General features: G+C 39.2%; 1 protein-coding gene and 1 pseudogene across 1 annotated transcript; both read right to left on the bottom strand.

Moving 5' to 3' along the window:
• Positions 1 to 515: 515 nt before the first annotated feature.
• Positions 516 to 1,898, bottom strand: LOC146455295 (uncharacterized). Its single transcript, XM_085094456.1, has one exon. It carries the CDS (start codon positions 1,896 to 1,898, stop codon positions 516 to 518), a length of 1,383 nt encoding a protein of 460 aa, XP_084950582.1.
• A 5,850-nt stretch (positions 1,899 to 7,748) lies between these two features.
• Positions 7,749 to 14,264, bottom strand: LOC146455294 (E3 SUMO-protein ligase KIAA1586-like; annotated as a pseudogene).
• Positions 14,265 to 14,546: the final 282 nt, after the last annotated feature.

Genomic DNA, 14,546 nt, shown 5'->3' with positions numbered 1-14,546 from the left:
TTGCATGAGTTTGAACGCTGGTGAAGGACCACCATCCACTGTAGGAGATGTGCGAAAATTAAGGAGCGCCAGATATGGGTCTTCACCGTCTTGTATAGCTTTTTTGAGGAGGTTCTTAACTGTCTGCACAGTTCGCTCAGCCTTTTCATTGCTTTGAGGATATCTGAGACTTGACGTGACATGTTTGAAGTCCCACTGTTTTGCGAACGTAGCGAAGCCATAGGAGGAGAATTGTGGACCATTGTCAGATATTACAATCTTTGGTATTCCCTGGCGTGCAAAAATTGATTTCATGTGAGTTACAATAGTTGAACTTAAAGTGTCTGCTAACAAGCAAACCTCAAAAAACTTAGAGTGGTAGTCTACTACTAGCAGATAGTTCTTATTCTTTAAGTTAAACAGATCAACACCAATTTTAATCCAGGGTTGATCGGGAATTTCGTGAGGGATTAAATGCTCTTTTTGCTGCTTGTTTCTATGCTCTAAACAGGTGCTACAATTTCCTATCATATCTGTTATTTCAGTTGACATGCCTGGCCAAAAGAGAACTTCGCTTGTATAACAGGGGAGAAATTCCCATCTATGGTTAGGTGGTGAACTTTAGATAAGCTACCTATTTCACCAAAGCAATCACTATACTCATTAATTAAATTAGAGTACTCACAATCTACAGTCATTACATGGTCAATGAGGCAGAGTTTCTTGCAAGTGTTCAGTCCTAGGAGTGGCACAGAATCCATTTCTGCCACAATGAAGAGAACTTTGTATTCTTGATGTCCGTTCTTCAGAGTAACGATGCACTTGCCGACGACTGGTATGTCAGTGCCATTGTAAGCGGTGAGCTTCACTTTTGCTGGATGCAGCTTAGGCTTGTGGGGGAGTTTAGTGTATTCCTTTTTCGGAAGAACATTAACTTGACTGCCAGTGTCAAGCTTATAGTTAATGTTAGTTCCATTGGATTCCAAAACGACAGACCATTCGAGTTCCTCATCCTCCGGATTGTTTGAGTGTAGAGTCGTTTCGTTGACATCTTTCTCTTCCGTTAGGCTTTCGACAGTTATCGCACCGACAAAATTCTCCCATTCATCCTCTGTGATGTCAGGCTGGCGATTGACTTCACGAATCGGCCTGTTGCGTGCTTGTTGCGGATTAAATCTACGGGGTTTGTTAGGGCAGCATTGTGCGAAGTGATTGACAGCACCACACTCGTTGCATGTCTTTCCATATGCTGGGCACTTTCCACGATTATGTCCACGACCACAAAATTTGCAGTTAGCAAAGTACTCTGATGTCGCGCCTTTGATTGTCTTGGGTATCGCCCCTTGGCCGACCATGTCGACTGGAGTGGGTTTCGATGCATGTTTAAGCTCTTCAGCATGTTTTCTCGATTCCTCAGCAGCCCGACCAAGTAGAATGGCCTTCTCCAACTTGAGATCTGTTTCTCGTAGGTAATGCTCACGAAGTTTGATGTCAGTCATTCCGCACACGATCCTGTCAGTAATCAGAGAGTCTTTCAGACTGGCAAAAGCACATTCCTCAGCACGTTTTTTTAGTTCGGTAACAAAATCATCAAAAGGCTGTCCATCCTGTTGGTTGTAGGAAAAGAACTGATAACGTAGAAAGGTTGTGTTCTTTCGAGGATTACAGTATGCTGTGAATTTGCTTAGGATCGAGCTGACTTTCATCTTGTCCTCGTCACTCGGGAAAGTGAAGGTGTTGTAAATTTCACGCGCCCTTTTCCCAATACAAGTGAGTAGAATAGATGACTTGATCTTGTCGGATTTTCCATCACTCTCAGTTGGTACTAGGTACAACTCAAATTCTTGTTTCCACCTTCTCCAGTTTTCTCGTACATTTCCTTCGAAGGAGAGTGGATCAGGAGGGTCTAATTTATCCATTTTAGAGAGATCCCAGATCTGACACCATGTTAAGATCGGACAACAAGTTTGGACAGAAGAATGAATTTATTCTATCGTGTCTTAACCTTTAAAGTACAAAGCTGTAACCTGATATAATGGTATGATTGATTGGATAATTAGATGGACTACCTTTGACAACTGGATAATTACATAACAATCATGACAGAAAGAAATTGCCATGCTGATAACATCGGGAAGATTTCAGTCACGTGCTAGGCAACCAAATTCCTGCAGATGTATCAAGTTTCATTCGACAACAACACGATGTACGGAGGTTCTTGTAAGGAAAACTGGATGCTTTTTTATTCAATCAACACGGGAGCCACAGTGCCTTTCCAATTATACCCAACTTGTGCCATTTTCACCCCTTCGAAGAAACCTCGAAAGGCTCTCTTTCGAGTCACAATGTGCATGTAATTTTAAAAATAACTGAAGGCATAACTCGAAACACTCACCTATCATTCACGAGTTCGCGCACAGAGCGCTTTGATTTCGAACAAGTAGTATTCGACTAATTAACTTAGATTTATATTTTCTAAAACATACGGTGAATAATCAATATTGGCTGGGAGTTGTTTTTAAAGCCGCCAGTATTTACGAAGCGGATAAGATTCGAAATAAGATAGCTTTCGCTCGCTGATTTCATAAAATGCTAATTTTGTGTTTGTCGTTAACCCATTGAAGTCTTTTGTTTTGTTTGACAATACCACACAAAGAGAACTTAGGGCAATGAATAACAATGGCAAAAACGTGCACATTTAGACGCGTCTAAAAATATGCGCATACGCGTTTTTACTGCGTATAAAACGCGTCTGCGTAGTTCGCTTAATTCTGGCCTGCACTGTAAGAGCTAACATAGAAAGCAAAACTGTTTTTTGCTTAGCCTTTTTTTTTCAGACACTTGGTCAACCTCTCAATACATGAATCATCAATAACTTGCTCTAGATTCTATGCTGTCCCCTTATTGAATTTTTCACCAGAAGAACATTACAAAAAAGAAAAGGAATTATCAAATTCATATCAGAATGTAATTCTAAACTTTCAGCTTCTTTGAAAACGTAAGTAAAATTATTAAAAGTCATCTTCATCAAAGTCTGACTGATAAGCTTCATTTGCACTGTCTGCTTAAATCTCGTCTTGACAGACATTCATCTGTAACAAGATCTCATTGATGTTTGCAGAACCACCACCATCCTCATTTGCATTAGCCTCCATGTGAACTTGGGTGAATTCCCTTTCATCTTCTGGGCCAGCTTCTGGGGCAACCCCAGAGTTAACCTCTTCCTCCTCTGGTTCAGCCAAGGGAATTTCATCAACCTTCAGTTTAAGGTTACTCCAAACCTTCGAGGGGCTACTTTTTGCTGAATGTTTATTTTGCGATCAAATTAAAGTTAATTACTTAAACTTACATTTTCAACAGAGTGTTGGTTTTGGTGCACCATGGAATTGTCAATTAATTTTATTTTGCCACACAAAAAAGAAATTGTAATAGGGGACCTACAATTACACTGTATGTGTGCTAAAATATTAAAGAAGTGATGAGAAGACTTTAATGTTTATAATTATGTGGTTAGGCCTGCTCAAATTAAGCATAAATTATATTATGGCACGGCACTGAGATAATAAGATGGCACAAATTCAACAGCAAAACGTAACTAATAGTTATCCCACAAAATTAATATTATTCATGACTTAAAAAATGAAAATCTGCTTTTGTTTTGTACAAGCTCCTTTCCTAAAGCTGTCCAATGACCAACAGGCTATGAAAATCTTGCTTTATTAATGGTGGCTGAATTTAAGGGTTCTTTCATAAGAATGTGATGGCAGCAGCTTTTCTGTGGGCCAAAATAAATGTATGTACGGTGGAGACCCATTGGGACTGTTGGTCACTATATTATTACCATTGTGATTGATATCACCAACATTTGTCAAGTCAGTTTCATGGACACTATCCTTTTTATCCTCAACCTAGTTGCAATGAGTATCTGTTGGCCACAAAGGACTCCATTGTTCTTGCTATCTCTGCAAAATCATCAAAAGTGCATTACTTTATTGCAACTGGATGAGTGCTAGAAGCTGTAGTTACATGTACTGTATGGGAAGCAGGCCTTATATTTGTGGTAAATGTGATCTGACCACATCATATACTCAAGTTTAGGTGATAGAGGCAAAAGCCAAGAACTCTTCTAGATCTTGTTGGGCACACAAGGACCCACCAGCCTTGTATTGTTACTGTAGATAACAAACCGATAGATTTGTCTATAATCGTCATTCTTGAACTCAAAGGAGTTGACAGTGAGAACAACTTCAACCATCAATAAAAATGTGCATTGGGGGTCTATAATTTCGGGGGTTTGGGAATGTAAATAGGTATAATTATACAGGGTAAAAAGTGAGAATGTACATTAATAAATTTCAATAAAATATTTCTTTTCTTATGTAAGAAACAATCAGAGTTTGCTACACAGCTTACCTTGCTTGCAAAGAATTGGGCTTTAATCTTTCCACAAGCAACTTAGAACTCTGGTTTGACATCTTGAGTAAACAGCTATGTAACATTCATGTTTCCTGTAGCTGACAACTTGTCAAGCATGAAATTGCTACATGATGTAAAAACGTTGTCTAGAAACAAGATGCTTTATTGCATAAAGGATCAGCCTATATCACCATCTTGCCTAGTGGTAATTTTTTCTTTGTTGAAGAAAATGTCTGGCACTGACTGTGAGGGCTTGGACAACACAAAGGAATTCATCTGCTGGTTGTCCATATGCTGACTTCCCTCCCTATGCCGGTTCTAAAATGTTATTTGTTCTTAGCTTGCTCATAGCCAGCAAAGGAGGTTAAAAAATCTCTTTTTCACCCTCTGGGGTGTTCTAGCATTGTTGTTTAAACCCATATTGCTTGTATTCTTCTCAAGTTCTCAGCAGTTATGGCTTGGTTGGTCTGCCCGTCTTTTTGCTGGTTTTTGAAGGCCTTTGACTTCTTACTTGTAGGTCCATGTCAGAGTTTCCTCTTCTAAGGGGTTCCATGTTAAAGAGCACTTTGCAGAAGTTGATACTTGAGGAGATTGTGCTGTGTGATGGATAGTTCTTGTAAAGAGTTGGCATTGCATGTAGCAGTGGGTTTTGGGTGATATTTTGGTTAGATTGTGATTGATGAAGCATGGGAATAGACAGAATGAAGATTTAGTAAGTCCATATGCAGGAGTGTTTGTTGAATGAAGCCATACTGATTTTTATTGTTGTAGAAAGTATCAGGGAAAAGAGAAGTCAAATTCTTGCCATAAAACTTGACAAAGAAATTTTAAAACATTCAACAGCTATCCTGTGAAATTTTGCAGAAGATCACCTGATACTAAACCAGTGAGGCTATAGGCTGAGTGGGCTAAAATCTTGATATTCTTTGAGAGTTGGGAGGATAATTTATTCATGATAACACATACTGTAACTGATAAAAAAGAAGAAAAAACATTGCAAGATACGCTAATGATAATTAGTAGTATATAATATGAAAGTATAATAATTTATTATTGATCATTAGGATGATAATTCTACTTACATAATATTTGCAATACTGGGGCTAACAAAATTGTACAAATATTACTTCAAGCAACAAAAAAACACAAGAAAAGGAAGCACAAAAATAGAAGCAAAATAAAACAAAACATGCTAAATAAACTTACGACCAAAAAGGAACTTTGTATGGGTGGTCTCCGGCCATAGCTGGTCATATTCCTCATCTTCTCTCTTAGATTTAGTTCTTAGAGTCCTCTGGTGTCCTCCTTTGAAAACATTTGCTGGAGATTTCTGGTTGCAGAAGTTTTGAAAAATAAGATATTTTACTATCAAGTCACCAAGCTCATCATCTCTTTTCAATAATGATCAGGTTTTTATTTATGAAAATTCAATTCAAATAGTCCCTGTTGTTGTGGTGAAACCTGGGAATAGATCTGTGACTGACTCATTTCTTAAGTTTTTGTGCAGGCTTGCTAAAGATTGGACTGATTTTTGTTGGTCACCAACTTTGCCTAAACTGGTTTATCTCCTTCCTTATGTTTTTGTGCAAACTATGACATTTGTTCTTGTGTCATTGTAATCAGGGATGCCACAAAACTGTAAATATTTTTTTGTTGGAGTACTTTCCAAGGTCATCCAGGCTAACTTGAAGGGCATTAAGCCCTTTCACCTTGATTTTTTTTTCTGTTGTATTTCCAATGACACCACATACGTTTTTTGTTCATTAATTTCCTACTTAAGTCTGATGATTTTTTGCCTGGTCCTTTTGGCATTGTTTAATTTGGCCACATAATACATGACTTTCATAATTGTGGGATGACTGGCAGAATGGTAACTACTACAGTGGAATCTCTGCTTATGGACACCTCTATAATACGGACACCTCTCTATTACAGACAGTTCACTTGGTCCCTGAGAGACTGAAATCCATATAAAGCCTACCTCCCTAAAACGGACACCTCTATAATACGGACACTTATTCCTGTCCCCTTGGTGTCTGTAATAAAGAGGTTTGACTGTAGTAGCAGAGCAAGGCTAGTAAGGCCACTTAAAGATTGTGATTCCTGATATAAATGTATGCAAATGTTCAACAAATCTTGGTCTTCCACAAGTTGAGTATTGTTGTTGGCCGCCTTTATGTTCCTCTGGAAGAAAGATTTGACTAAATTTAGCTCCAAGATGAATCAAGTCCTCTAGTACAGATACACTGAGGGATGTCCTAGTGCTGCTATTGATTTGATTCTGGCAAGAAGCAGCTTGCTCGCTTTGGGCTGCAGAAATGGGCAACACCAGAATGATCTCTATATGATGCAACAAGTCCTTAAAGTCTTCCTTGTAAGGCACTTTGGTCAGCAACATTTGCCAATAATAATAATAATAATAATAATAATAATAATAATAATAATAATAATAATAATAATAATAATAATAATAATAATAAAAAAATCTTTCTTTATTATAATATTCCAAGCAAAATTGATATTTACAAGTTAAAAGTAGAAAAAAGAGCTATTAAAACCTATTTACAATTCAATATTTAAAATTCATTTCGATTAAAAAAAAAAAAAAGCGACTATTTCCAAGCACAACAGAACTATTTTCAAGCACAATTTTTTAACAATAGTAAGACTAAAATTTTGATGAAATAAAAAAGTTGTTAAAAAGATCCTAAAATACTAATTTACAACGTCACGCCATCATTCACTTTATAAAATTAGCGGAGACACGCTTGGCTAGCGTTTAAGCGGCAGTCATCAATGAAATCCCCAAATGGAATTTTGTGAAAAGGTGTCCTGGAGCCTCTTACGCATGTGTGTACCGACCTTAAAATCTCAAAAGAAAGCAATGTTCTAATCCAAGTGATAGTAATGTGATAAGGTTCCTCATTCTTTTCTGAGAGCTTCTCGGCTAGGCGTTTGAGAAAGCAATTGCAGTCAGCTCCCATCCCACTGTTGGTTCCAAAAACTAGGGGAGTGAAAGATCCCATTTCAACTTCCAGCACCCTCTGTTGGTACTTCCGCTTTTTCTCCTCTTCCTGCTCTTTAAAGATTGTCGATGTTGCTTTTCCCTGGTTACACTTGGAGTTAACATGCGTTACTCTGACATCGAAAAATGCTGTAACTCCTCGAGACCAAAAGCCCCCTGCCTTGATGTCCAGTCTTGCCTCCGGACTTGTCACCGCGCTTCTGAGGTTGAATTGCTCATAATAATAATAATAATAATAATAATAATAATAATAATAATAATAATAATAATAATAATAATAATAATAATAATAATAATAATAATTTATTTATACATGTGACACCAAGGAGCTCCTAAGTGCTTGTTAAAACGTGTATGTGTGTGCAAATGTAAAATAATAAAATTGTACAAATGTAAAAGAATAAAATTAATCAGTTAATGAATAAACACTACCGAAATTTACGTCTCAAAAGGCTGGCATAGGCCATCTTGCAGAAGTGGCTGTTAACTTGGATCTTAAGGGAAACCCACTGATTTTGGATGGCACTGACGCTGCTATGGATCCAAACCATTTGGTTAAGAGCTGGATCTCTTCCCTTCCATAATCGATGAGCTTGTTGGAATGGATGGTCCACAAATCCACATCAAAAACCAGCACATCTAGCACAACATCTGAGGGGCCATAGGCAGCTGCGTCCTTGTTGGATACTTGATGCAGCTTTGTTGCACTTAGGAGAATACTGAACCTCTCACAAAGGCCTTTTTTGCAGAGATTCACTGCAGTTTCAATTTCGGATTGAAAGCTTCCGGTCATGATCCCTCCGCGCTCTGCTATTCAGAGAGCTTCTCAAATTGATACTCTGAAATGTTTTGGGCATCTTCCACCGTCTGCTGGAACTTTTCCAAATGTCCACCATGAACTGGGCGATTAACGGAGACTTAATTTGGATCATCATTTCCTTAAGAAGTGACACAGCTGTTGGAAGTATGATTTCATTTTGTTGGATTTGTAAACTCAGTCGACTTAAAATGGCAAATAAGTCTACCAAAAAATGGCAAAAGGCAGCAAAATGAATATCTTTCATCTTCTCAATGACATGCCGTGCCCCACCCACTTAGGTCTTCCATGTGATTAAAATGGTGGCATACTGATCGGATTCAGATGTAGACTTAGGGGGGAGCCAACAAAGACTTTGAGAGCTCGGCTCACGTGGGGAAGCCAGCGAGTGCCTTTTACCTTTATTTCCAGCTCATTAGCAATGCATTCCAGTGCTCACACTCTTTGGACTATAATGATAGGCTTTTAAGTGGAGGATACTGTACACATCATCAACAGACTTGCAACTATTCTGGAGCTCCAACATGGCGAGCTCAAGCCAGTGAGGTAGGCAGTGGAAATCAACAAGATGGGGAACATCTTTCTTCAGCAAGGTAGCAAGTCCCCCCTTTTTTCCAAGGTAAATGGAAGTGTTGTCAGCCCCAAAAGCAACCAGCTTCTCTTTCCGGTTTTCAACCCGGCATCTTGGAAGGCAGCACTGATGGCCCCCTTAAGCCCTGAACAAAGTTACTGAATCATAGCATAAACCCCACAGAACTAACATGAATTATTGAAGAATAGATTATGCCTATACAGTAGAAGTGTTTATAATTTTATTTTGTTTTAGTTAAACAACCCCGATACAAAGTTTGTCACTACCTAGGTACCATCAGGCAGTCGTAAAATCCTGTGGTTCCAATTATACTGGCCGCTCTTACTTCGGGATTGAACAGCAAAGCGATTCAAGTTATGTATAGAGTTTTTCTTTCATCAAAGGGGAGGGAGATAGTTACTTTGAGGGTCCCTACTTGGATACTAAACAACAACTGAGCAAACTGTGCACCAGCAGACAGATTCTAGCAGTGACAGGGACAGTTTAATGCACAATGAGCCAACAACTGACGAATGTATATTTTTCTCTTACCTTCTGCGTGGGTGTGCTCCACAACTTTATGACCCATCAGCCGGTTGACTGGCTGACCATCTTGGATGAATCAACAGAATACCGTCTCATTCTCTATCCCTGCAGCATCTCTTGTGCCATCTGCCATTACACTGATAAAGTGCTTGTTGTTCATTTCAGCAACAATCCCTTCCTTGGAGAGTTTCCCCAGAACGGACACCATTTGAGCACAACTATCTATCAAGTTTTGTCGTTTGCATAGGTTGTGGTCAATTTGAGCCCATTCTTTTTCTGCAATGCAATGAGGGCACTGAACTTGCAAAAGGGCAGTTCTTCTTTAGCAATGAAGAATGCAGTTGTCATTTTAATGGCTACTTCCCTGTGGTCCCTTTCTTGTAAGTCCTTTGTTCTTTTTGTGAAACTTTGAACAAGGGCACTTTCACAAACAGGCTGTTGTTACGATAGCAGTGCCCTCTGAGCACGCAGATGGCCTTTACTTTCTTTGTGAATGCACATGGTCTCTTTTTTGTCTGACTTACATCCCATTATGAACTGCATTTTCCCAGCCTCTGTCAGAACTTGACAACAAATACTGCAAAACACTGCGTCATCCCCCTTACGAATGGTCAGGCAAGGGAACTCTTCTTCCATTTCAACATTATTTTCCGTTTCAGTGCGGCTGAAATTGGCATTGATTATTTCATCTCCGGTTCCTCCTTTTTGCTGTTATGGCCAGCAGTGGATGCCGTTCGTTTCGAAACCTTTGGCTTGTTAGCTGGGACATTTGGGGCCGGATTAGCTGCTATTGCTGGTAGACGGGCAACCTTGCCCATCACGTAAATGTGATGGATATGCTATGACGACAGGCACAAAGTGGTTTGGGGTTTACCAGCTTCCAATCCTACTGTCCAAGTCACCATCTCTTGACCACAGAGTTTTTATGGCTTCCTCATTGGGCATGGATGAGATATCAGACTGTCTAGGGTTGATAACTCTGTTAACCAGACAATGATATCGAAACTTGACCGTCGGGTACAACTAACAACGAGACTATCAGTCTAGACAGAACGGAGGAAATACCCATTACGTGTACAAGGGAAGACCATTCTCCGACCTCACATGCCACAAGAGCTTCTTCTTTCATGGTTGCATCCCTGCTCCCTGTCTCAGAAAATTTGTGGTCACCTCTCTTTGTTAGAGCAACAGCAAACAGGACATCTGGATACAGGTCAAGGTTTGATATTCTTGTTTGCTTGAATGCAGCGTGATCAGAATAAAATGAAAAGTTAAAAGTTCTCCAGCCACCAGCAATTGTAAAAGGTGCAAATATTTTTTGTTGCCAAACAACAAAATGGATACTGAAGAGTTGTCGTAATACATATCAAAATCTTTGAGTGGTCGCTTACGAGAGCTTAAAAACAAAGGAAAAGACTAGTTCGTAATTCCCAAAAGTGGTCGCGGCTGCTTATGGGAACGGTCTGTTGTGAGAGCTTTACTCCAGAGTTTGTGAGAATTCAAACAGGGTTTCATAATGGTGGAGTGAAGGCGCGGTGGTGTAGTAGTTAGTGTGTCGGACTTTCGATCGGACGGTCGGAGGATTTAAGGGTTGTTGTTTCGAGGCCAGGTTGGTCTCTTCGTTGCTTTGTTGTTCCCTTAGACAAGAAACTTTGCTCCACATTGTCTCTCTTCACCCAGGTGTTTAAATGGGTACCGGCGACATAATGCTGGGGGTAACCCTGCGATGGACTAGCATCCCATCCAAGGGGGAGTAGCAATGCTCCTTTTTGCTTCATGCTACAGAAACTGGGCTATGCTCCGGCTGTGTGGGCCACCTAGGCTCTTGTGCAACTTTACCTATGTTACTTCATAATGGTGGTTGTAACTAGAGCTGGTCGCTTACGAGAGTGGTCGCAAGGAGAACTGTAGTCACTGAAAATGGCATTAAACCACTACAAATCTCCACACCGTTTTCTGATACTCCTCAAAAGAAAAGTGAATAAAATTTGTGAAATGGTAATTTAAAAATTCAGCTCTCAAGTTCGGCCAGTATACAAGAACAAAGGGAATTCTCTCCACATACAGTCCCTTCCTGGTGTATACAATGAAGTCACACCACTTGGCTGCTGTAAGGTCTGTTTGACCTTGCACCTGTGCATAATATTCCTGATCTTTATTGGGTCGACAGTCAGCGTCATTCAATTTTTCCATTAAAAACTTGGGGTCAGTACGTGCTTCCAGAGGTGTAACTTGGAATTTGGTGAAAGGACACATCACTGCTCCCAAATTCATTTTGAGCATTCAGAGATTCGTTCCAGATTGTATTCCTCCATGCAACCATCTTCTATTAAAGAAGATCCACATCCCTCAGCACTTCAAAGGAGGGAAGTATGGCCTTTGCCACAGCTGCTGGCAGAGGGTGCTCATGTCTCTGCGGTGCCTTTTGCTTGATCTCTCTGGAAAGGGCACCATGAAAGTTCTCCAACTGGGCAAAGGTTGTGACTTGGGTTATCATCCGTTGACTGGGTGTGATGCCAAATGGCCATAATAGCAAATTGCATAGCCATCGAATCACTTTCCCATAATAAACTTGTAAATAATATATTGTCTATTATGTTATCAACTAATCTTCCCCTTCCAGCAATACCTTTCCCAAATGTTAGGCCTGCCCTCCCTGTTCTCTTTTTCAATGAGCGAAGTCTTTGTAGAATCCATCGACTATCAATATGACAAGAGACTTGTCATGCGGATTTGAGAGAGAACTTTACGGAGGTACAGATCAATAGATAACTTTGAAAGCAATGAAGGTTACAACTTGTTTATTTCGAGCCAACAAAATGGTTTATTGATGACACTTGTAAACTGAAAATAAGTATTACAATGCAACGAAATCAACAACTAAATGCAACAAAAACAAAACAAAGAACTACAGGTCAAAACGGGACCTTTGCATTCTGGGGGCAGAACCCCAAATGCATAACAACAAACTGAACAAAGCTAAGTGAAAAGCACATAAAATCAAAACGTCACGGAGATGTAAAAATCGAAACACTTGCAAAATAACCTAACCTTTGACAGAGAACGATTCTTTTTTTAATTTTTTTTGATTTTTGATTTGATTTTTTTTTAAAATAATTTTATTGCCTTACAGAACACAGAATAAATGATTACAATACTAGATACTACTTTGAAATAACTACTTACAGAGCTGACATTAACTATTGTACTAGACGAAGCTGATTATGCTTACAATACTATACGTAGAATGTTGACACTAATAGTATTTACAAAAGGAAAAAACACAATAAGATGGTACAAAAGGGAGGAAAACTAAATGCAGATAACATGTGTTACTTACACAGACCTTACTCAAAAAATTGTGCAAGCTGGAGATTTAATAAGACAAAAAAAATATTATTAGGTTGATTATGGAAAGCATGCACGAGCTGGTTGGCAGAGTTTGAAGATATTGGAAGATAGCTGCAATTGCTTCTGAAGAAGTCAGAAGAAGTGATGCTATCAATCAGTACATATATATTCTGCAAGAGGTTCCCATTTTTCCATATCGCCGCTTTTTGTTTCCGACTCGAGTCTTGATTTCAGAAAGCATAGATAATGGTCAAAGTTAGGGGACGTTTCTTTAGATTTGGCCAGCCAGATATGACGTCGAGCTAGAAGAAGGTAATACTTAATTTGAAGTGCAAATTTGGACGTATCCGGCTTCAGACCAAAAGCTGTAATGTTTAATAGGGTGGAGGTTTTGGGCATTAGCTTTATACTTTGCAGCTATTCTGATACTCTCTTCCAAAAGTTAGATGTTTTGTGGCATGTCCAGAAGAGATAATTATGCGTTAATGACTCTGGGCCTTCTTGACAGAAAGTGCAATTATCATTTGCCTTAAGCCCAATTTTATATAGAAAGTCTTTGGTTGCTAGAGGTCTGTGTAAAAATTTAAACTGGAATTCGATCAGTTTGGTACTCCTGGTGCATCGTGATGTCAAGAGAATGACAAAACATTTACGGATCTCAAGTACTTTGTGTACATTTCATAACAACATGAGCATGTACTTGAGATAATAACACTAAAACAATTAACTCTACAAATAGATTACTTTTCAAAATACTGATTCCACAGGGAGGTAATATAATAAAAGAAAGCAAAAGAAACTTACATATCTGTCCCACACAGTAAAGGTTGAAGGCTGGGATGAATGGCTGTAACTAACTTGACTTGCTACTTAATTGAGTGATTACTTAGAACTGAACGCTTAGCACGCAAAACTGAACCTTGTACCGTCTAAAGGTCAACTTTGAGCATGATCAGAAAAACAAGCCGTTGCAAGTCCAAAGGTCATGCAAGACAAAGGAAAATAAACAAACTGATAAAAAATGGAAAGAATTCACAATAGCTAGCGATTATAACAGTCTTGACCCCATACATTTTTGGAGATGCCCAACACATTCAAGCTTAGTCACCTCAATGTCACCATACACAGAATAACTCAAGAAGATTTTGAGATCTGCTGTCTCTATCTCCCAGAAACTCAACATAACGAAGGGAGTAATTAAGTAGTCACCTCAATGTCACCATACACAGAATTACTCTCTCTGCTTTCTCTTTCTCCTAGAAACTCAACATTACTAAGGGAATAATTTTCGATGGACCTCTGGAAAATAGCAAGCATACCAGAGGCATCCATTGAACCAGAAAAGCCAATTCAATTAGCATGTCAAAAAGCTTGACGGCTTTTCCACCATTCATCAAATGCCACACTCCTGGCCTGTCTTTCCAGCCCATACATTCTTGATATTCCTTTGACATTATTTCGACATCAATAGCTTTTCCTGTGAACTGTGAAGTTGCCTTCACAACACCACCTGATGAACTAAGCCCTCTTTCTTCATGTACCATTCCCAGAAACTCCATCATTATAAATGCCATCAGCTTCACATTCATAAAACTCTTTGATCTTGAGGTCCCTCTAGGCATTTTCATTCATGGGTGACAGGATGTTCATGACACCCGCAAATTTCACAAGTCCTTGATGCCCTACTCCAATGTTCCTTATGGCAAGCACAACTGATGGTCAAAGTTTTTGTAAGATGTTTAGCAATCATAGGTCTCTAAAGTGTGTCACAGATTTTGCATTTTTGCTTTCATTCTAAGAATAAATGCTCCATCATCATAAAAGCTAGCCAGACCACACGG

The sequence above is a fragment of the Pavona decussata genome, unplaced genomic scaffold, assembly GCF_977016875.1.
Source record: "Pavona decussata unplaced genomic scaffold, jaPavDecu1.1 SCAFFOLD_280, whole genome shotgun sequence".
Lineage (NCBI taxonomy): Eukaryota > Metazoa > Cnidaria > Anthozoa > Scleractinia > Agariciidae > Pavona > Pavona decussata.
This window is presented reverse-complemented; position numbering and strand designations above follow the sequence as displayed.

Coding starts and splice junctions, on each gene's coding strand:
- LOC146455295 (XM_085094456.1), bottom strand. CDS start 1,898: ATGGATAAATTAGACCCTCCTGATCCACTCTCCTTCGAAGGAAATGTA.